The sequence below is a fragment of the Leptidea sinapis genome, chromosome 14 (assembly GCF_905404315.1).
Source record: "Leptidea sinapis chromosome 14, ilLepSina1.1, whole genome shotgun sequence".
In the NCBI taxonomy this organism is placed as follows: domain Eukaryota; kingdom Metazoa; phylum Arthropoda; class Insecta; order Lepidoptera; family Pieridae; genus Leptidea; species Leptidea sinapis.
Genome location: NC_066278.1, coordinates 1642899 through 1667168, shown reverse-complemented (window position 1 = coordinate 1667168; position 24270 = coordinate 1642899). Strand labels below are relative to the sequence as shown.

At 33.6% G+C, this 24270-nt stretch overlaps 2 protein-coding genes across 2 annotated transcripts; one reads left to right on the top strand and one right to left on the bottom strand.

Annotated features, from left to right (window-relative positions):
• The first annotated feature begins 5241 nt into the window (after positions 1 to 5241).
• LOC126968071 (uncharacterized) lies at positions 5242 to 7892 on the top strand. Its single transcript, XM_050812881.1, has 2 exons — positions 5242 to 5643; positions 6949 to 7892. Exons 1-2 carry the CDS (start codon positions 5348 to 5350, stop codon positions 7835 to 7837), a joined length of 1185 nt encoding a protein of 394 aa, XP_050668838.1. The 5' UTR covers positions 5242 to 5347; the 3' UTR covers positions 7838 to 7892.
• On the bottom strand, positions 5631 to 8306 carry LOC126968080 (uncharacterized). The gene is made up of 2 exons (XM_050812894.1): positions 7898 to 8306; positions 5631 to 6477 (listed from the first exon to the last, which is right to left on the bottom strand). Exons 1-2 carry the CDS (start codon positions 8079 to 8081, stop codon positions 5735 to 5737), a joined length of 927 nt encoding a protein of 308 aa, XP_050668851.1. The 5' UTR covers positions 8082 to 8306; the 3' UTR covers positions 5631 to 5734.
• Positions 8307 to 24270: the final 15964 nt, after the last annotated feature.

Genomic DNA, 24270 nt, shown 5'->3' with positions numbered 1-24270 from the left:
TATTTTTCGATATAGTTGGTTTTTAGCATACATACTGACCCGTGATACCGCCGTATATTCCCTAGCCCTTTGTAAATTTAATGGAGATAATTGTCTCTTCCAGACCATATTTCGCTTGCCATTTATAATACATATATTATTTAATTTTTATTCATTAGGCACTTCAACAGAATACATATTAATAAATTTACAAATATAAAATTAATTTTATTTACAATTCTAATATACATATGAGAGAACTGCACATCATTGCAATGATTTAAAATAAGTGTTTTTTAATTAAGTACAAATGAAATTAAATGTTATAATTAAGTTAAATAACTAGTTGCAATAGCAACTAGTTATGTTGTTTCTTTTTTGATAATAATCAAAAAAGAAATTCTCTCACAGCGCGCCAGTTCTTTCCAATCAGTACTATTCCGTTAATTAACATTAAAAAGTATTCTAAAGGAATCAATATTGAGAAAATAAATAAATTTTATGCCTAAACAATTTATTATGTTTTTAAAGTGATAACCCTCACCTCTGGGGTTAAATACACAAATAAAATTCGATACGATTCGATACGTCACTCGAACAGTTGGTTCAGTTGGGAGAGCTCTCGCACGGAACGCGAGAGGTTACGGGTTGGAGTCCGCATCGTTCATAAAATGTTATTTTTATAATTTTATAACTTTTTATGCCCGCTTAAAAACCTTTAGAACATCTAATTGAAGTCCAAAATACATAAAAGGACGAGTTAAAACAAACTCAATATGACACATCGTATCAGTGACATCACGAATAAAGCGTCACAGAAAAATTTCATTAAGCAGCAACAACAGAGAAACAACGGCCCTTTGTCTATATATTGACTGAGATTGATTGTCAGCCGGCATGTGCTAAACGAGTTGAACGAAATAAAAGCAAATGTTCACAACCCCTGTCCTCATCCGTCACGAACACGAATCGTTTTTATTGAACTACGCTTCAAATATTAACTTTGGGTGACGGACGTGACACTTATTTCGATACAGCTTCAAGTACCCAACCCCTGCAGTACGAACACTTCAATTTAATTATTGTCTGAAGTATGCATGATTGATTATAAAGCTACATATATTGACAACCTATTGGTCATGTGTATATTGATACTGACCAAGCTACGAATCTGGGTTCGATTCTTGGTGGTACAAGACGTTTGAATGATCAATATTTAGATTAAGTATTGTTCTCTATTCGCTCCAACTAGATACCATAGTTCCTAAGAACAATAGCTTTTTTATTACGGCAATTTTATATTATAGTGTGTATTTGCTATTTGTAAAAGTGTATTTTTTAACTTAAAATATAATTAAAACATATCATTCAAATTTAATTATATAGTATAGTTAAATATAAATAATTAAGTCACCTAGTTTTAATTACATATAAATAATTAATTATTAGTACATAAATAATGGAAATTTTTTAACAATTATAATTTTTTAGTAAATAATTAACTTTGTACACCGACTTGAAGTCACCGGTGTTAAGCGATCACCGCCGCCCACATTCTCTTGCAACAAGTTCAAACAAAAGTTGTAGAAAATTATAGACTCTATAACTTTTATAATATGTGCAAATCTCATTTAAGCAATAGAAAACGAGATATACGCGAAAAAATTATTTTAATGACCTTTGACCTTCAATATCTTAAGACGAGGACACTATAACATTTGTGACTTTTGAGACAACCTTTAGAACGACAAAACTAAGGTTTATACCAATTTACAGCTTATTATCTTTTATTCCATGGTGAAACCCCTAATTTGACTGGGCTATAGTGTGAAAAGCGCTGCAAATTTTGTATTTTTACCTAAGTATTCATATTGTCAATAAATATTTTTTTTTAAACTTTTTTTTATACACATCTATGAATCGGAAGCAAACATCGCACATTTATGTATGAACGTTTGCATCTACCGGGGTTGGAACCCTATAGTTTTTTAAGTCAGGTTCACTAACCACTTACCACTGACCTATATAGATGCAAAAGGCAATCAAAGCAAACAAGTAGTAACTGTATCTGGGCTAATACCATTACAGTGTTAAGAAAAGGATTTTAAGTCTTATGACAATTGTAATAAGCCCTAACACGGCTAGGATAAATAGTTTTTATTATTCAGTTCCGACGCCCATCTTTTGGTTTCATCAAAGGATCAATCCGATTCTGTTAATTTTATTTTCTTCAAATGTGGACGTCTATAGTTAATCCGTTTAAAACGTTTGACCATCTGTAGTCTTCATCAGTTTCACTTACCAAGTGATACAATATGTAACAAACGCTAAATTTGTTATTGTAAATAATAAACTTGAATCAAATATAAAACTACTTACTTATAGATTTCATCAAATATAATTTGTGACCCACTTGGTAGTAATACCATTTCAAACGAAAAAATACTATTCAAATGTTGTGAGCCATCTTGAGTGTAAATTCTGCTAAGATTAGTCTTCAATCAATCGACACGTGTTTCGCCTCTATACGAGGCAACTTCAGCAGATGTTGACTCGCCAAATTCTGACACGAGACTCAGCGGAATTTACACTCAAGAAGGCTCACAACATTCGAATAATTGTGGAATTCCGCAAAATAACGACTGCTTCAAAAATTATCGAAAGAATATTTTCAATTCATTTCATCAGGGCTGAGATGTGAGGTGTAACAATAAATCAAGATATCACATTGTTTAAAGGAATTACCAAGAGTACTGTATTTTATACCGTCTTCTTATTTATAGAGTTAAAACCCTAGTGGAATTTTCCAGCAAATAAGTTTCTAGTCTCTGCTGTGGCTTCCTAATTAGTTCGAATTATTGTAACACTAATAACACAGAGACTGCTCTCTTACATTCTACATCGTAACAACGCTCATTAGTTGCATTCTTAGCTGAGTTCTAACATAACAAGCATTGTTGAAAATCTCTTCAGATAGCGACCCTTTCATACTTTGACCATTCACCCGTGAATATTGCTCAGATCCCCGCGAATAGCCCTTAACTTGAAACAGCGTCTTATCTCTCAGATATATTATATAACATATATAATACTTAACGATAAAGTTATAAAACATAAGCTTTTTACTATATTTTTTTCAGGAATCAAAGGAATTAAAAAAAAAGATTTTATCGTTTATTTATTTTATTTTAATAGATACACACAATAGAATTACAACAATAACATTACAATCAAGGAAATCAATCAGCTCAATAAAAAATTGCCAGCAACTTCACGGGTATGTACACAGCATGTTTAGCAAATTGAATATGTATTTAAGATATACTCATAATAAGCGATCTTAAAACTAGCATGGAAGAACTGGTAATGTAAAATACAAGAGTGAAAAAATATATTGATGGACAAATAGAAGTAAATAATAATGCTAAAGGTATATTAGGATTGTTTTCTTATTAATTTTAAATAATTAAGGATTTTATATAAACTAGATTTCCATTTATAAACAGATGAACTGTGGATGTTAGGTACCTACTCCGCGATTTTCGTTTAGTATTATTGTACTAAAAGCAATGAAAATCGAAACGAAGTTCAAGTAAAATTGAAAAGAATATGCTTTTGAAAACCAATTCTTAAAATTTAACTTAGGTAATATGAAACTCATTCTTGTGATAACTAGTAAGTAAAATATAATTAAGAAGTAAACAATTAAATGGAAAATAAAATAGATCGCTTAATCAAAAAAATGTGCAGACAAACAGAAAATTTATGTAACAAACTGAACTAATTGTTAAAATTAACAATTCAAAGGCACTGTCGTTACAACGAAAACTTTGTCACAATAAAATATACCGATGGAAACAGGATAAGAGAATTTATAGCACTCTATTATGCTGGAAATGATTCCGCGGCGTCACCATGAAGTTTCTAATTAATGAAAAGGGAGCTTGGTGCTTTTTATGTCCATAATTATGCTCAAATTATGAACTTGATAAGATTCATACAGGCCATAAAATGTAGCAGTTTATTAGGCTTTTGAAATTGAGACTAGATACTTCAGAGTTATGTCAAATGATAATATTGTTTATCTCAGTTAGGGTGTGTCTATAGACTCAATCTTCCTACATCAAAATAAACTTGTAGTGCCTGCTTGTAATTAAGATTCCATTCAAAATCTGTATGAAAATTTAAAATTTACATACAGAGTTGTTATTATTACACATGTAACAAAAAGTAATAACAACATTCAAAAAAAATTTGCTAACAAAATTTTATAAACGATGCGGGGCTCAAACCCACGATCTCTGGCGTTCCGTGCCAGTGCTCTCCCAACTGAGCTAACCGTTCGAGTGACGTATCGTCAATATATATAAAATCTTGTGTGCTTTGTTCAACAACATTTCGAAATAATTATGGTCAAATTTCTGGTAAAGTGTATCTTCCATAACCATTCCCAATTACAACGACTAGCAAATGACACCTTTGTGCATTGTCAGTGGCTAAGCGCTTTGCGATTCTGTGTTTAATAAAATTTCGCTATTTAAATTAATACCACTTGTTTAATACCAGCCACGTATTTGTAGCAAATATGGAAATCAGTAATAGAATAATATCGAGGAGTCGTTACGAAATTCGACTTATAAAATCGATCTATATCACTTGGTACAAATGTATTTTAAGCAGTACATACAGTATGTTTAATACATGAAAATCAACGAGTTAATTAAAATGTCTAATAAACAATTTAAAAAAAACGGCCAAGTGCGAGTCCAACTCGCCCAAAAAGGTTTCCGTAGGAGCAAGTAAATTATGAAATTATTATTTTTTTATATTTCAGTTGATTGGCTAAAGGTAAATTGCGGTTTATTTATACATATACGTAATTTTCAGTGGAAGTTTGCATGGTAATGTTCACAATATGTTATTTTTAGTTTTATCATTCTCTTATGAGTAGTTACAGGGGAGGGGGACACATTTTACCACTTTGGAAGTGGTAAAATGTCTCTCCGGCAAAACTATTCAGTTTAGAAAAAATGATATTAGAAACCTCAATATCATTTTTACAGACCTATCGATACCCCACCCCCCACGTATGGTTTGATAAAAATAATTTTTGAGTTTCAGTTCTAAGTATGGGCAAACCCCAAAATTTATTGTTTTTTTCTATTTTTGTTTAAAAATCTTTATGCGGTTCAGAGATTACATCTACTCACCAAGTTCCAACAATATAGTTTTTATAGTTTAGGAAAACAGTGGCTATGACTTAAGCTAAGTTCATATGGCCGCGCGGCACCGCGCGCCGACGCGCGATGTGAGAGTTCACATGACAGGGTATATACGAGCGCCAGTCTGGCATTAACATTGATATACAATGGACGTGGAGGAGGCAATTTGCTTGTGGATTTTATATAGAAGACTGAGACGTCGCAGAAGACGACAAAGGCGATACTGGGTGCATCCAATATTAAGTGACAGACTTTCTTCAAGCCTGTTTGTCACCTTATACCCTAAGTTGAGGTTACATGAAGAAATTTTTTTTAATTATTTCCGTATGTCAGTTGCAACCTTTGATTTTTTATACGATTTCATTGAAAATGATTTAAAATCCAGTGAAAATGCTGTAAGATATTGCATATCACCAAAAGAAAAACTCATTGTAACATTGCGGTAAGTTAACTGTTTATTAATCATAATCACAGTAAAAATTATAAAAAATAAGAAATTATGAGCGAGGCTTCTTGGCAAATTAACTTTTAGTTTAATTGAACAGATCTAATTCTTGAGAATCTTCGTATGACGGGTCACAAGTAACATCACCCGGGGGTGATGTTGCTTGCGATGAACTTGTGGGAGGTGAAGTGTATGAACTAGTTGTATAGCCATATTGTGTTGATTCTCTATCAGAGTACTGCATTGGGTTGCTATATTGAGAACTTTGAAATGAAGCATGATAGTTTCTGGGTGGTCGTTGTGAGCTATATGAAGTAGACGGGTAGTTAAAATCTTCAAGTGGCTGTGCTCGTGTAGCTTGGTATCGTTCTAATAAATTATAAATTTCAATTTTCAGTTTTAAACGCCGGTTTTCAGGAACTTTTTTTATTTCCCTAACCAATGAAAGACAAAATAATTTATCTTCATCGTCATCTTTCTTTTCTGCTGCATTATTATTTCGAGTATTTATGCTTTGTTGTAAAAGATTTGCAAAATGTTCATCGGCAGGGTGAAGTTTGAATTTTTTCCGGGGCACATTTTCTGTTGAAGCTTGAACGCCGCTGCTGTTAACTGCACTATCCAAATCAGGATTCTCTGTAACTTCCGCAACATCAAGGCTGTTGTCAGTTTTTCGTTTCTGGACAACTTGTTTAAGAAATGACAATCTTTGGAAATACGAAAATGAAGATGGTGTTGATGCTGAGGAACCAGACTTCAAATGTTTTGTTTTCTTAAGTTCTTTTACATAGGCATCTCGTAAATTTTTCCATTTTTTTTGCAAAATCGATCCTAGAAAGTAAATAATTAATTATTAGTTTTCATTGCAAAACTATTGAAAAATGTTGTACGATACGGGTGCATAAAGAGTCCTTATGACCTACTCGTACTTTATGCAAATTGTACTTTGTGCACTTTAGGCTCACGTGCCACACTGTAAACACTCGCTATGAATGTGTTTTCTTTGTAGCACTTATTCAGTAAAGATTTCCTTAAAAGAAATAGACATAGACATAGAATTAGGAATAGGAATAGGAGTAGGAATAGGAGTAAGTAGGGGTAGGAATAGGTATGGGAATAGGAATTTGACGAGGAATAGGAGTAGGAATAGAAATGGAATATTTATCGTGGCACGTGAGCATATGCACTTTATGCTCGCGTGCCACACTGTAAACACTCGCTATGCTTGTGTTTTCACTGTAGCACTTATTCGGTAAAGATCTACTTTATGCACGTGTATCTTAAATAACTATTATGTTACAGGTACCTAGCAACTGGTTCTTCATTTGCAGAGTTACAATATGGTTATAAAATTGGCAAGTCTACGATATCGGGTATAATTAAGCAAGTGTGCCAAGTTTTTTGGAGAAATTTAAAAACTTTGGTCATGAGTCCACCAACAAAAGAAATCTGGACACAAATATCTATACAATTTGAAAATAAAGCATATTTTCCAAATTGTGTTGGAGCGTTGGACGGCAAACACGTTCGTTTAATACAGCCACCAGAATCAGGATCAATGTATTACAATTATAAACACTTTTTCTCATTAGTTTTAATGGCTTTATGTGATGCTAACTATTGCTTCATATGGATAGACGTTGGAGCTTACGGAAAAGACAGTGATTCGGGTGTTTTCAAGGAAACGTCATTATTCAAAAAACTCTCAGAAAATTCGTTGAACTTACCAGAGCCTAGATCTATCACAAATAATGAGAGCGATGCATTTAAACTACCATACGTAATTGTAGCTGACGAGGCTTTCGCTATGACTAAAAATTTGATGAGACCCTATGGTGGTAAAATGTTGTCAAAAGAAAAAAAAATATTTAACTACCGCCTTTCTTTAGCACGAAGGTATGTCGAATGTACATTTGGCATAATGTGTAACAAGTGGCGTATCTTACACCGGCCAATAGACGTGAAGATAGATTTTGCTGTTGATATCGTCAAAGCTATTTGTGTTTTACATAACTTGGTAAGGATGAGAGATGGTATAAATCAGGATGATATGATCAATCCAGCGCCATTACCTAATGTGAATCCAACTAACAGTGGACGAGCAATCCATGAAGTAGATAATATTCGAACTAAATTCACAAATTATTTTGTTACTGAAGGTAAATTAGATTGGCAAGATAAAATGGTGTAATAGGTGATGATTTTATAAAACTTATTTTAAATAAATAAAACTAATTAAAAAACAACTTACCCAAATTTTTCTTTTTTTCTTCGGAATCATCATTTTTGCAAAAAATTAAAACTAGTTCTTCCCAAGACCTTCTTTTTAATATTTTATTTGAATAATCCTTAGAGTTAAGATTCCAAATCGCATCTCTTTTTTCGATTTCGTCGATAAGCAAATCGATAGGCACAATGTCATCTTCGGTACTCATTGCATCGATCTATGTGTCTTTCCGTCTCAAGGCGCGCGGATCAACTGAACAGGTCGATACAGGTTTGAAATACTTGGGCCGCGCGGCAGCGCGCGGTTCTAGATCTTGCGCGCGGGTCAGAGCGCGCCGCGCGTTGGCGTGCGGTACCGCGCGGTAATGTAGACGATAATTATCGTTTATATTGATCTTGTGCCGCGCGGTTCGTAGTTCCGCGCGGTACCGCGCGGCCATATGAACTTAGCCTTATGGACGGACAGGCATGACGAATCCATAAGGGTTCCGTTTTTTGCCATGTCGCTACGGAACCCTAATAAGATGTTATGAGATCTAACCAATCATAATCAAACTCGATGTTTTTTTTGTCATTGTCATTATCAACATATTATCGAAACATAATCTCTGAATCTGTCTCTCTGAAGATCTCTCTAAATTAAATAGATCAATAAATAATTATTTATTACAGACATAATGATTTTCTCATTAAAAAATTATCAACAACTTTGTTCTTTTGTGCGGACACCCGTATGAAAATTAATTGACATTTTTATTTCAACTTTACCCTAGCTAACATAGCAAACCATAATTAAAGGTAATTAATTAAATTACATGCAATGACACTATCTTTTATTAAGTTACTATCTAATATCTATATATAATTAATACGAATGATGTAAGCACATTCGTACAATGCGTTGATTTCATTTTTTGATAAATTATAATGACAAAATTATCTTTTTAATTTAAGTAGTAGGCAGGCGGAGAGTCCTCACCAGGCAATGTGAACAGACTGCGATCAGCGATTAATGTGTGTTTATAAACACGTACAGACACGTACATTGTATACTTCTCGAGCGAGAAAATAGTAGTGATAGTTCTTTTTATGACAATAAGGGACGAGACGACCTGCTCGTCTCGTACATTCAGCTGATGGTAATAGATACGCCCTGCCGGTTTACAATTACAATATAGTGGCGCACAACAATTGCACTCGTCTCCTTGATACATAAGATGTTAAGTCTCGTTTTCCCAGTAATTTCACTAGCTACAGCGCCCTTCAGACCGAATCACAATAATGCTTATAAATTACTGCTGAACGGCAGAAATAGGTGCTGTTGTGGTAACCATAATCTAGCCGGTATCCCGGGTAACGGGGCCTACCACCGGGAAAATTAGTTAGTCCTTTCAGCAGCGCTGGGACATTTGCTGAATACGGATGATTGTTCATAGTTCATAGTAGCAGCCGGAGTGGGGATCCTGTACTCTGTGAACGACTAAATCAATTGCGTAGATACGTTGCTTTTTTGTGTGTCTGTTACCGGTGTTGTGAAGACCATACGAATGAACGACATGGTGTCCGAATGGAAGATAGAACAGAGTACCGCAGATGTTATTTATCTTAAACCTAGTACATACTCTGTGCATGTTTGTATCCGAGTCATGGGTGTTTATTTGTATTTATGTTTGTTTAAATATGTATTTTATTTCAATGATGTTGGCAACCCATAGGCTATGCCTAGCTTGGGGCAAAATAATTTCTGTAAAAGTGTGTCAAAATTATTATTAACCTGATTCCTGCCGCTGAATTCCACCTTCGCACGACACGCCACAAGTTAGGATATCATCCCCACCATCTGGATGTGTGGCGGTCCTCCACAGTGCGGTTTTCAAGGAGCTTTCTTCCGCGTACTACAAAGATGTGGAACGAGCTTCCCTGTGCGGTGTTTCCGGGACGATATGACATGGGTACCTTCAAAAAAAGCGCGTACACCTTCCTTAAAGACCAGCAACGTTCTTGTGATTCCTCTGGTGTTGCAAGAGAATGTGGGCGGCGGTGATCACTTAACACCAGGTACGCTCGTTTGTCCTCCTATTCAAATTAAAATTATTATTAAATGATGTTGGCGGTGATCATTTACTGTCTGGTAACTAGTGCAATAATTTGTCTTTCTATTCCATAGAATCTATAGAAGTAACGTTGGTACCTGAAAGTTGTAACACCGCAAGCAGACGTATTCTAGTCATCTAACAGTCTCATCTGTAGTAGCTTGGGTGTTAAACATAAATTTCTGAAGCGAATTTGGCGAATTTACATCAGTGATTGGTGGACGCTGATCAATCAGGGTTATTTAACAAAATTAACTAATTGTGCCGTCCCCTAAGTTGCCGTCGTTAATTGGCCAAACAACGAAGCGAGTACGTGTATCGGGTAAATCTAATAAGGCGTAATAAGACGATTTTGCGGGCTTGCTGTTTTACTAAATTTCGTTAATATTCTGTACGTTGTCTGACGCTGTAAATAGAGGTTTGCTTGCGGAAATAATAAATAAATTGGAAAATTTAATTAGAATTATATTTTTATTTAATAAATTGCATCTCTACAGCGTGTTTGATACAAGCTATGTAATACGCCTGCCTGTAGATCTATGTCTGCAACGGAATCTTTTAACGTGATATTCGAGTACGCCCCCTGGGGTGTAGTATTAGTTGCTGCACTTTGCGACTACGCCTGTATACACCAGTATCTATTTGGAGCGCAGTGGAGACTATTTTTGTGCAGAAATAGGTGTTGTGGCCGCACTGCCTCGGTCCAACACTATGTTTTCAGTAAGTTTTAGTGCTTGTTACTACTAAACTGCTATTTCTTTAGACGTAAGCGTTATAAATAAAATAAAATTGGCTTTTGAAATTTTCTCAGCATTCACCCAACTGAAATCAAGTTTATTAACAATACTCGTAGTGTCACTAGTTCCAACTAATGATATGCTAAACTTATTCCTGTTAATTTGTAAGTTAATTAATATTAATGTAAATTTAGCTAAGACACGGACGGAAATTAATTTCACAGTATTAAGGAATCCACTGTTATTTCAAGTTAAGTATTGTTGATATTATTCCCTTTGAAATTAGACCCGTTATAATTACGAAGTACTAAGCTCTTTGTAAGCCTCTAATGTCTCTCATTTCATTTGTTAACTAACAGTGAAACTAGAAAATTTAACGGACTTATTTAAATGTTAATTTGAATTATTTAATTCCGGAGAGCCCGCTGTTTTCATTTTCTACGTTTGCTTAGTGATAATGGAATTTCTGCTGGAGTTTCATTAAAACTTAGTTTTATATTCAAGTTGAAATTATATAAAATTCATATAGTCCATAACCATGTTCTAAAATGGTACGTATCTAAAGGGTAAAAGTTTATTACAAATATGTTATTGATTTCTAATACAATACTGTAAGCCTATAGGAATATACAAAAATTTGTTTTTAATGTTTCGCGAATCATTTGAAAAACATTTTTTATCTGTATTTCAGTTTGGTTGTTCCGGCCTAACAAATATTCTCACAAATGGCCCGACTGGTTTTGCTTGGAGATTCACCGGTTACCTGCCGTTTTATTACGTAAATAAAGTGTTTATTGAAAATAAATAGTTCACGAAAAATTTCAAACAAACCCGATTGAATATTCTGATTGTCGCCCGCGAATTTGGTATAGGTAGTACCATTTTTAAGTAAAATGAAATGGTCAATAAGGTAAGGTCTACTATATAATATTATTTTGTGATACAACCTATATTTAACAGTTTAAAATAACAATTAAAAATATGTCAAGAAAATACTAAAACATATGAATATATTAATAATATAATACATATGTATTATCCATACCTTTACCATATCCATAATACATATTATACTTAAATTTTTAGCAAAAAAAATTTATTGAATGAAAAAAATTCTTGTTAAGTTTGAGTTCTCAACAAAAAAAAATAAGAAACGAAATTAAATTAAAATAATATTCACATGTTTAGTAGAACGTAAAACGCGTAACTTATTTTGATTTTTTCTTCTATCAGGAAAATGTATAAATAAAAGCTATTGTACTATCAATAAAGAAGTAAAGAAATATATAATAAAAGGCAGATCTGTCAGCGAGCCACTTAATGAGAAATGGGAAGCGACTCTCCTAAAAGACCACCAACGTCTTGTAACCACAGCTAGTGTTGCCAGGACAATAAACTAATTAAGGATTTTATATAAACTAGATTTCCATTTATAAACAGATGAACTGTGGATGTTAGGTACCTACTCCGCGATTTTCGTTTAGTATTATTGTACTAAAAGCAATGAAAATCAAAACGAAGTTCAAGTAAAATTGAAAAGAATATGCTTTTGAAAACCAATTCTTCAAATTTAAAACTTAGGTAATATGAAAGTCATTCTTGTGATAACTAGTAAGTAAAATATAATTAAGAAGTAAACAGTTAAATGGAAAATAAAATAGATCGCTTTATTTAAAAAAAATGTGCAGACAAACAGAAAATTTATGTAACAAACTGAACTAATTGTTAAAATTAACAATTCAAAGGCACTGTCGTTACAACGAAAACTTTGTCACAATAAAATATACCGATGGAAACAGGATAAGAGAATTTATAGCACTCTATTATGCTGGAAATGATTCCGCGGCGTCACCATGAAGTTTCTAATTAATGAAAAGGGAGCTTGGTGCTTTTTATGTCCATAATTATGCTCAAATTATGAACTTGATAAGATTCATACAGGCCATAAAATGTAGCAGTTTATTAGGCTTTTGAAATTGAGACTAGATACTTCAGAGTTATGTCAAATGATAATATTGTTTATCTCAGTTAGGGTGTGTCTATAGACTCAATCTTCCTACATCAAAATAAACTTGTAGTGCCTGTTTGCCTTGTAATTAAGATTCCATTCAAAATCTGTATGAAAATTTAAAATTTACATACAGAGTTGTTATTATTACACATGTAACAAAAAGTAATAACAACATTCAAAAAAAATTTGCTAACAAAATTTTATGAACGATGCGGGGCTCAAACCCACGATCTCTGGCGTTCCGTGCCAGTGCTCTCCCAACTGAGCTAACCGTTCGAGTGACGTATCGTAAATATATATAAAATCTTGTGTGCTTTGTTCAACAACATTGCAAAATAATTATGGTCAAATTTCTGGTAAAGTGTATCTTCCATAACCATTCCCAATTACAACGACTAGCAAATGACACCTTTGTGCATTGTCAGTGGCTAAGCGCTTTGCGATTCTGTGTTTAATAAAATTTCGCTATTTAAATTAATACCACTTGTTTAATACCAGCCACGTATTTGTAGCAAACAATAAGGGACGAGACGACCTGCTCGTCTCGTACATTCAGGTAGTACCATTTTTAAGTAAAATGAAATGGTCAATAAGGTAAGGTCTACTATATAATATTATTTTGTGATACAACCTATATTTAACAGTTTAAAATAACAATTAAAAATATGTCAGGAAAATACTAAAACATATGAATATATTAATAATATAATACATATGTATTATCCATACCTTTACCATATCCATAATACATATTATACTTAAATTTTTAGCAAAAAAAATTTATTGAATGAAAAAAATTCTTGTTGAGTTTGAGTTCTCAACAAAAAAAAATAAGAAACGAAATTAAATTAAAATAATATTCACTTTGTACATGTTTAGTAGAACGTAAAACGCGTAACTTATTTTGATTTTTTCTTCTATCAGGAAAATGTATAAATAAAAGCTATTGTACTATCAATAAAGAAGTAAAGAATTATATAATAAAAGGCAGATCTGTCAGCGAGCCACTTAATGAGAAATGGGAAGCGACTCTCCTAAAAGACCACCAACGTCTTGTAACCACAGCTAGTGTTGCCAGGACATGGATTGCAATAACATCCGATGACCTTGGCTTGATCCGAGGCTTGTTTCTCCTCCTGTTCCATAGTTAAAAATTTTAAAATGTTATTTTAAACAAATATAATATATTTAAACATGTAAACCGATATTAATATGGAAGGCTTGGGAACTAAACCATGGTTAACCGATAACGAGTTTCGATTATCCGACAATGGTTAAAATTATTTTACCCTATTCTGCAATGTTCTCTAGAGAGGCATCGATAGAATATACAAGTTTCATCCGGCACTGATACGGAAACCGGTAGAAACCTTTTCTCTCGGGAAACGGAGAGAGACCTACATTACCTACCGGTGTACGCGGCACTTCCAGTACTTTCTTCATCTTCATAGGTATAACTATGGGCAATAATGACTTTTCTCCGCAGCTCCACGGCCACTGTGAGCCTATTTTGCGTGGTGGAGTTGGTCTGCTAATCTTGCCATCCCAACTGCTCAAGGGTGTCATGAGTTTGGGAGAAGTCCTCATTGACCCCATGGTATGGATATTAATATTTTAACACATTATATTATTCAAAGTACACCAGTCAATTCAAAAAACTATAACAAAAAGTCCAATAACCGTGTTCCAGCAATTACAGGTGAAAACATCATGCACATTTACATACAAACAATTTAGTTCATACATAAAAATAAATTGAAACCATATACGCTAAAATGTCAAAACAATATAAATAGAAAAATATTAGTGTGATATAGTTATACCTAGAGAAAATGCAGAGTTAATGTAAAACATATAACAAAACCAGCCTCCAGTAAAGCCATTAAATAGATTTTAGAGGTTAAATGGTTATGCTACACATAACGTATTGAAAACGAAATACAGATATATACACGCAGTATACTAAAATATACGGTCTTAGTTTTAGGCTAGTTAATGAGTTTTCTGGTTATGTATTAGTCCAAACCATAAACTTGTATACTAGCGTAATATACAAACACTCTCTTCGTTCCGGCGACACTAAATTTAAAATGATCATGTGTGCTAGATTTATATATGTGTTAGTGAGTTAGTGAAGTGTGTAGTATTTTGCTTTTGGTCAAACCCTATGACAAATGTTGATAAAAAGCGTCATATTCACGTAAACAATATTTTATTATCTAACACATATTTCTTAAATTATTATAATCTCAAGAAAATACAGTCTTTATTGCGTACATAAAATAAAATATTATTTAGTAATTTAGTGCATAATAAGTTCTACGAAAAAAGTAGTATTGAAGAATCAGTATTTACTTGTGAAATTATTCTTTTGTTCTCGACTCCATTATATTTTTATTAATATCCGTTAAAACACAGAACAATCACGAAAAAAACACTAAAATTAAATCGCGGTCCAATTTGACAGGAGCATAATAGACACTAAATTGTTTCAAAACGGTATCATGGTCTTCATTCTATTCCGTCTCTTTCTTACACCTTGGTTTTTACGTAGGGATAGTTACTCACTTTCATACAGGGTTCGTCTATTATGGTAATATACCAAGTTTATGGTCCAAAGAAGATTTGTTAAAATTTCTATAATAAATTTCGTATATTCTTATAAATGGTTTAATGTATAACTTGGAATTTTTCCAGCTATTAGGAGATTATTGTTAAAATAAACCTGATGGAAATCTCTTTATAATATAATAATATAAACATAAGCACAATGGAGTCGTATTTGCTTTGTGCAACGTCGTTATCGGTTTAGTCTTTTTAGTTTCCATTGCTGGAGTTCTTTGCATACCGGAGTAGGATAAACGTTTCATTCAGCTAAAACCTTCTCATTGATTGGAATGGATTCAGAAAAAATACACAAAAGGACATTATAAAAGACAATAGGAATGCTTGTGTTTCACTGATTTGAATTTAATCAATTTATGTGTATGTAAGGTAAAGTAATAAGCAAAATTTCATGACACATTAGGTTATAGGTGATAGGTAGGAATAAGCCCAATTCCAACACTGATTTTCATTAGGTACCTACCAAGTCGACCTGTTGACAGCAGCCGTAGACAACACGGTCCTTTTTCTTATAGGCCTTAAAGTGACTCTCTAAAAATAGGAGAAAAAAGAGAAAAATAAATAAAACAGATTGAATTGTCATTGAAGTTTTAAAAGAACTTTTAATTATATTGAAGTAAAGAACATATTTTGAGTTTCATTTTAAGTTTCTGTTTGGTCTGCAAGAACCCAGCACGGGTTTAAACAACCTCCTAAGTTAGCCAACTATCCTGAGCTTTTCTAATCCAATCCGGGCCAATAGACTTGTGTCATGCCATCTCGTAAGCGGTCTTCTTATGTATCTCTTACTCTTTAGACCGGTCCAAATCGTTTCATTTTTGATCCATCTATAATCCTGCATTCGTACCACGTGCCCCGACCAAAGTTTTAGGAAATGGTCTAGCATACATTCAAATTTGACAGGCCATATACCTTAAGCATAGTAAGACACATCGGCATGACTAGATTTTGTTTATACTGGCGTATTACTTTTAAGTATATATTTCTTCCTCCACTATTAATCCAAGTAAATTTTTGTTAACCTAAATATTATAATGTATATCTGCATAATTAAGTGTATTGTTATACATCAAGATTAATATATTTTCATTGATATTATTATCGGTTTTGTAAAATTCATTTCTTTGCCTACTGAGTATACATGGTGCAAATTGGATTAAGACTGTAATTAAAAAGAATTAAAATCCTTTTAAAATTGTCAATGGAAGACAGGTACAGTTAAATCTACAGCCACCGAGTAAAAGGTTTATAAATTGAAAGCCGAAAGCCCAATGACGACATGACCTTTAAGCGTAAGTACTCTCATTAAAGCGAATATACTAAATAAGAATAATAAAGTATACTCGGCGACCAAAGCATTGGAAATGAGTGTTTATTTCTGTTTTTATATTTCATTATTGGCCCTCTCATCTCGTATTGCACTCCGTACGGATTCATAGAGGCCGCTATAAAAGATTGAAACGTGAGAGGGCCATTTCAATAGAGTAATTACAAGTGCACCTTTTTTTAATTCAATTCCTGTCGGCTTTCGTAAAGCCGGAATGTTCCTCATTGATATTGCAATAAAGTAATGAGTTTTTTTATTGCCGATTTCAGCTCTAACAATGGGCCAACTAAAATTCGTTGAATGTAATGAATTTTAAGAACATTAAGTGAATTTCCTAGAAACTGTCATAACAATAATGCTAACGCCAGGAACTTATTATGCCTGCAACTCGGCTAAGTCGAGTTAGTAAGGCTTTTGTGGGGAGATGTATATGTTTTTCGAACAAGATCCCACAAAATGTTCAAAACAAATGTATTACGAAATTCAAAAAAATTGTTGAAAAAACGTTTGTGTGGTCACAATAACATAAGTGACTTTCTTAATGATACCCCACATTGGCAATGGAGCGAACCCGCTTAGTGTGTACGATTTTACTTTGTTACCATATTTTAGGAACATTCTGGCCTCGAAAATTCTGGCAACGAAAGCTGGAATGTTCCTCATTGATATTGCAATAAAGTAATGCTGCAAGTATCTGGTCAAAATGCTCTTGAGTCATCATCATAAATGCGGTAGAAGAGAAGTGGAGTCTTCTAGATATGCCCGAAACTGGTGGTTCATGACGTTATCCATCCATCCATTTGAATGTAGAGAAGCTATAACAATGAGCCTTTAGTTTGCCGGATCCTCAGATACTGCTACTTGCTATAAGAACTTAAATCAAAAGAAAGAAAAAGGAAAGGAAAGTCTTTCAAAGTTTGCGTTGCTTACTAGTAGAAAACGTCGCGGAAATGTCTTCTTTATTGGTTTTCGTATTATAGAAATGATCTAAGTTTTCTTTAGTGTTAATTCCGCCACGAGTTTCGTGCCAGATTTTGGCGAGACAACACGTCCTGAGGATGCCTCGTGTCGAGGCGAAACACGTTTCGAATTGTTTAAAAAACAAATATTGGCGGAATTAACACTAAAGAAAACTTAAATTATTTGTATAATTATGGATTTCCGCAAAGTAACGCCTTATTCAATAAAGGTTTTGGTTAATTTTAATCAAAAATAATATATTAAAAAACCAAACCTATCAGTAAAACCACATAAATTAAATAGAAGAAAAATTAAAAGAACTTTTGATATTTTTGAACAGCTAAAGTACGAAAGTGTTTAATAATGAATATGTTTTAATATTCATTATACTGTCTGTAGTGATAGTATAAGGCCATACGAAACAGACTAGATAATTTACTATATTAGGTATAAAACGTGTGGGAAAAGCAATGGGGCGTATCCCTATGGATACGAAAACCGTCTGAATGACGCATTAACCATAAATGTTGGTATGTTTGTTCAACTGTCCAGTTGTTACGTCTACAGAGTCTGCATTTCAGTTGATAACGGTTCAAACCTAATAATTTCATATTATCAAGAAATGGACTTGATATACTGACATTTTCAAATCTAAGCATTTTTGTTATTTTTTTCACTGGTTTAAATGCAAATTTCATCATTAAAATTTAATTAAAGGTAATCGAATTACGACTCGCAGCGCATAAATAAGGCTATAAATACAATTCTTATTTCATTGCTTCGTAAAATAGTCGTATCAATTTTATTCTTGTTCGAAGGTAATATAAATAATTTAAATGTTAACAAGCACAGAGCCAGTCTAATTATGAATGGTGTATGATTTGAATGGGCTGTAATCGTGAGGATTGGGTTGTGCCAATGTGAATTCAATAAGTTTCGCATCAGTAGGCATTGTGTTGGTAATTGAAATTTCAATTTAAAACGTAATAGTTTCCAGAGAGTGTGTGGAGCTAATTTAATTTGCTGATTACTTTGCTTTGATTAATTACTTCAATGCTCAAGTATAACTTTACATTTCACACAAAAGTGGACTTCAAAATCACTTATGGATACTCCATATCCGTCAGAAGGGCGCCGTAGCTAGTGAAATTACTGGGCAAATGAGACATCATATGTCTCAATGTAACGAGCGCAGCTGTAGTGCCACTCAGAATTTTTGGGTTTTTCTAGAATCTTCAACGGCACTGCATTGTAATGGGCAGAGCGTATCAATGACCATCAGCTGAACGTCCTGATCCCTTATTATCGTAAAAAAGAAAAAAAATCCAAAAAGAAAGGCCTGAGAAGATCAAACCCAAAAAGGACTCAACAGGGTTATTTTTATGTTCAAATTGCAGTACAATACATATCTCTCATGAAATAGCATAGTGTCGATTGCTCCGTTACTATAATATTATGGTATATGTACTAATAATATAAAGAGGTAAGGTTTGTGTGGTTGTAGAGAGTAATATCTGGTTCTACTGAACCGATTATGAAAATTCTGTTACCAATAGAAAGCCACTTGATTTGTGAGTGTCATTTTCGTGGTCGTCGGATTTGCAAAGAAAGTCGTAGAAAAACGGTGATATATTTTAATGTTTTGTATATATGCAAGTGGTAGCATTAGAACACTAGTTAATATCGCTACACTGGTCTTTTAATAATTCTTTTAAATCTTGCAACGTATTTCTTTTGTCAATAATATTATATGTCGATCATACAGATCGGTTTGAAGGCCTTAACAAATAAGCAGGTAATGTCTGAAAGTATGGCTAACACATTTAGTATATTATGTACCATATGTAAATACTACACAAACAAGAATTTAAATATTTTATTTCTTATTAATATACCTATTAAAATATAACACAATAAAGCATAACAGTAAAACACAGAAAATTCAGACATTCATTACACTCATACAAAATAATTATAATATTTATTATTTTATGACAGAGTCGCGGTATACGCGTAGCATGCGTACGGCGACTACATAAGCTTAAATTCTGCGGGTAGGTACGAATATTTTTAGTCATATGATCTTAACTAAATACTTGAATGTCATTCGGTTTTTTTTTTGAATGTATAAGTTCACGCATCTACTAATAGTAATTTCTTATGTTTAATCTTACTAATTAATTTCTAATGTATTGTAATTTATTGAATTGTATTGTCTGATTAACAGATTATATATTATCAGTGTTCTTATATGTGTTTTTATAATTTATTTTTCTCCTTCTAAGTATGTGTAGCGTATTATAACTAGTGAAAAGTATTCGTATTTTTCTAAACAGGGCTGTACATAATTTGTTTAATTAACTATTACATTCACACCCCATACGCTAAAAAGTGTTAGGATGACATCAGAGCTATTTTATTTATGGAATAGGGGGACAAACAAAGGGGGTTAAATGATCACCGCCGCCCACATTCTCTTGCAACACCAAAGGAATCACAAGAGCGTTGCCGGCCTTTAAGGAAGGTGTATGCGCTTTTTTTTAAGGTACCCATGTCGTATCGTCCCGGAAACACCGCACAAGGAAGCTCATTCCACAGCTTTGTAGTACGTGGAAGAAAGCTCCTTGAAAACCGCACTGTGGAGGACCGCCACACATCCAGATAGTTGGGATGATATCCTAACTTGTGGCGTGTCGTGCGAAGGTGGAATTCGGCGGCAGGAATCAGGTTAAACAGCTCTTCGGAACACTCCCCGTTATAAATGCGGTAGAAGACACACAATGAAGCGACGTCTCTACGCAACGCCAAGTGATCCAGCTGTTCACAGAGCACCGAGTCCCCGAAAATTCGAGCGCGATGATATTTGCGATGTTTCTAATTTTTACACTAAATGTGAAACCATTGTTATAGAGTTCCTGAGGGAACGCGATTAGCAAATACAAATGAAGTCGCCGGCAAAGCTGGTACTTAACAAGTTAATCGTTAAGTGACATGTAATATGACCGTAATTTCACATGATAATGTAATAAAAATAATAATGTTTTCAAATAAATTGCAAAGGAAGTAAGCAATAACATGGCGGCGGCATCTTGAGGTTCACTTATATAATTTAGAATATTGTTAATGTACACAAAATATATGGAGTCGCTTTTAATTAATAAAAGTAAAATTATTTTTTTCAATTTAAGTAAAATAATCTTTTAAGTTTTACTTGCTATCTTTATATTTAAATTTAGTTATTATAATTAGATTAAATAAGATTTAAATATCATACGATTGGCACATACATACATATTCACATTGTAGGTAAGTACATCGTAGTTAATTCATAAATAAGAGATATCTAATCTAGATTCATTATTTAAGAATAATAAATTTAAAGCATAGAAATTTGAAGTATTTGAAAATTGAATGAATTTATGTTTTAAAAACCAACTTATCTACACACCCGAAAATATAAAGAAAAATCGACTCTACAGCACTTCCATGCCTTATTTATCATGCTTATAACTCTAGCTAGGACGACTAGGAATCAGACGCTTGGAAAATTATTTCGAAACATAATTAAAATGTAACGCAATTTATTTTAATTTCAACCCCTTGCTGCTATAATTTCAGCTTCCGTCTCTATAAATTCGTGCAATGTATTACTTCAAAAACTTTAATTAAATAAAAAGCAATTGAGAGAAGATTGGGTATCTCAACAATAAGATTAAAAATTTATTCTAAACAACATTTGAATTTCTTTAAGGTTCAATAATTACATGGAAGATATAATATACTAGTTATTTGTACTTTTTTAGTAGTCTAAGACTAAAATCTAGACTACTTACTTGCGTAAGACTTGGCAAGTTCAAGTTAAGCACAATCTTTGATTTTGGTATTTATGCTGAGCTTAAAGTAAGGTAAAAGTAAAGGGCGCGTTTCTTACACAGTACATTCTTGTTTAATCCTAAACTAACTTTTACATTATGAAGATCATTATTTTTTTATTTAGTTTAAATTCACCAGTGGGAAGCTCCTTTGCACATGATGCCGGTTAGATTATGGATACCACAACGGCGCCTATTTCTGCCGTGAAACAGTAGTGTGTAAACATTATTGTGTTTCGGTCGGAAGGGTGCCGTAGCTAGTGAAACTACTGGGCAAATGAGACTTAACATCTTACGTCTCGAGGTGACGAGCGCTATTGTATTGCCACTCAGAAATTTTGTGCACTGTAATGGGCAGGGCGTATCAAATACCATCAATGAACGTCCTCCTCGTCTCGCCCTTAATTTCATAAAGAAAAATCTAGATCTCATATTACACTGATATTTTTCTAATTACCGTTTTTAATATACTAGATAACTAAAATTATTTTCAGATAAGATAATTAAAGGAACATTTATATCTATTTAGCTCTGAACTCCTTCATTTTCTCAACACCAGGTAATTTAAAAATTACTGGTATCACCAATTCTTGTATTATACGGCCATTTTAAAAAGTATTACAACTCAACGAAAATATGGACTGCGACTTAACTCGCTAGATAAGACTGGCAAAAGTCTAAGTACGCTCTAAAGAGCTCAGCCTAAGACAGAGAAAGAACGAGATCAATAGATCAATAATAAATTTACTATTGGAAGAAACCTGGGAAGTGATTTAGGACAGTGGCATCATCATGATCATCAGCCGGAAGACGTCCACTACTGGACAAAGGCCTCCCCTAAAGATTTCCACGACGATCAGTCCTACACTGCCCTCATACAACGTATTCCGGCAATCTTGACCAGATCATCGGTCCATCTTGTTGGGGTCCTTTCAACACGAAATCCGTGGTCACCATTCGAGGACTTTACTGCCCCAACGTCAATCTGTCCGTCGAACTATGTGCCCTGCCCACTGCCACTTCAGTTTCGCTATTATTTGGGCTATGTCGGTACTGTCTTCTATGACTGTGGCATAAAGTTCGTAATCTCTATCTATCCGTTTCTTAGAGCCACTTTCAATATCCGATCTCTAGTTTACTTATTTAGTATAAAGAAGTATTTGTGGCATATGTGTCATCGGTCAATGGATCCCCTGTCGATATTTCAACACGACAATATTAATTTCTATGTACACAGTAACGAAAAGACTTATGTGGATGTCATCACCGTTGAGCTTTACTCGTTGGCGTTCGGGTTCTCTTTCCATCTTCTACCACATATATCACAGGGAGTGCTGAGAGGAGTAATTCGAGTTGCTACCAGCAGCCAATTTCTACCAGATGTCGAAATGCGGAATCCCACCTGCATTATGATAATGACAGCCATTCTACACGTTTTGCGAAAAATTTCTTGCTTTGGCACTTGGAATCAATTACCGACTGCAGTTTTACGAACCGATACGACTTAGGGACTCTAAAGCTTAGAGCATTCTCTCCATATAAGCCGGCAACACGTCTGAATTCTGATGTTGCGGATGTCTTTCGGCGGTTGCCCCACCACGTGACCCTGTTGCCCCCTTTATATAACATGTTTCAGTATAACAGTACTGTGTGGGTATTTAGACAATTTTATAACATATTTTGCATGTCAATTGACGAAACATATTGGATTATCAATAATGTTATGTTAACATCTTAAGTAGGTACAATGTTTCTTGCAAATAAAATTACTAAATTTCGAATTACATAAAATAGTAATAATAAGATACCATTACGTCATTCCATAAATGGATTGAAAAAAGAGATTACCACATTTAGAATATGACCATTTTTTATGATCATACGGGACGAGACTAACAGGACGATGATGGTAATTGATACGCCCTGCCCATTACAATAGCCCAGTCAGGATTCTTGAAAAACCCAAAAACTCTGAGCAGCACTACAATTGCGCGCGTCAGCTTGAGACATAACAGACAGTAAGGTAACTAGCTTCGGCGCCCTTCAGACTGAAACACAAATAAGTAATGCTTACAAATTGCTGCTTCACGGCAAAAATAGGCCCATAATCTAGCCGGCATCCTATGCAAGGAAGCCTCCCACTCGTAAAATTTGCATTTTCGGGAGAAACGGACAAGGTGCGACCAAAAAATAGATCACGAATTCAAAAATTCACACTACTGAGCTAAGTAAGCTTAAAAACTTTTGCCTTGATTGCTATTCGGGCACTGAGGACTTATAGCCATTGAGCCCTTGGTTTCCAACATTTAATATAAGCGGATTAAATCCTCATCGCGAATATTCTGAAAGGTCTATTCATATAAAGAGTTGGTTAAACCATCGTTACTTTTTAACCAAACCAAACAAAGCGAGAATTTCCTTAATAAACATTACTTTAATTAAGAATAAAAAAATCTACGTTTACAAAAACCGACTTCAAAAACTGAAGGCGTATACGAATAATAGTATTTTATTAATATTAAAGGTAAAGGTTTGCATAAGAGGTGTATTAAATGAAATTTTATAGTTATTTGATACTTTTCAGTTTTTGAAGTCGGTTTGTTTTAAACGTAGTTTTTTTTAATTATGTAGTTATTATAATAGTGTTAGTTAATAATAATAATAATATATAATCAACCTGAATGAAAACTCCAAAAAAAGGCGTACACAGAAAACAATTATGTCATCCAGGTAGACGAAAATTTTCATATAAATGTTCATAAAATGAAAACTA

Bases quoted from the DNA above. Each gene is read 5' to 3' on its own strand.
- LOC126968071 (XM_050812881.1), top strand. From the start codon at position 5,348: ATGGACGTGGAGGAGGCAATTTGCTTGTGGATTTTATATAGAAGACTG. The intron at 5,644-6,948 runs GTAAGTTAACTG...ATTATGTTACAG, and splicing joins AAACTCATTGTAACATTGCG to GTACCTAGCAACTGGTTCTT.
- LOC126968080 (XM_050812894.1), bottom strand. From the start codon at position 8,081: ATGAGTACCGAAGATGACATTGTGCCTATCGATTTGCTTATCGACGAA. The intron at 6,478-7,897 runs GTAAGTTGTTTT...TTTACTTTCTAG, and splicing joins AGAAAAAAAGAAAAATTTGG to GATCGATTTTGCAAAAAAAA.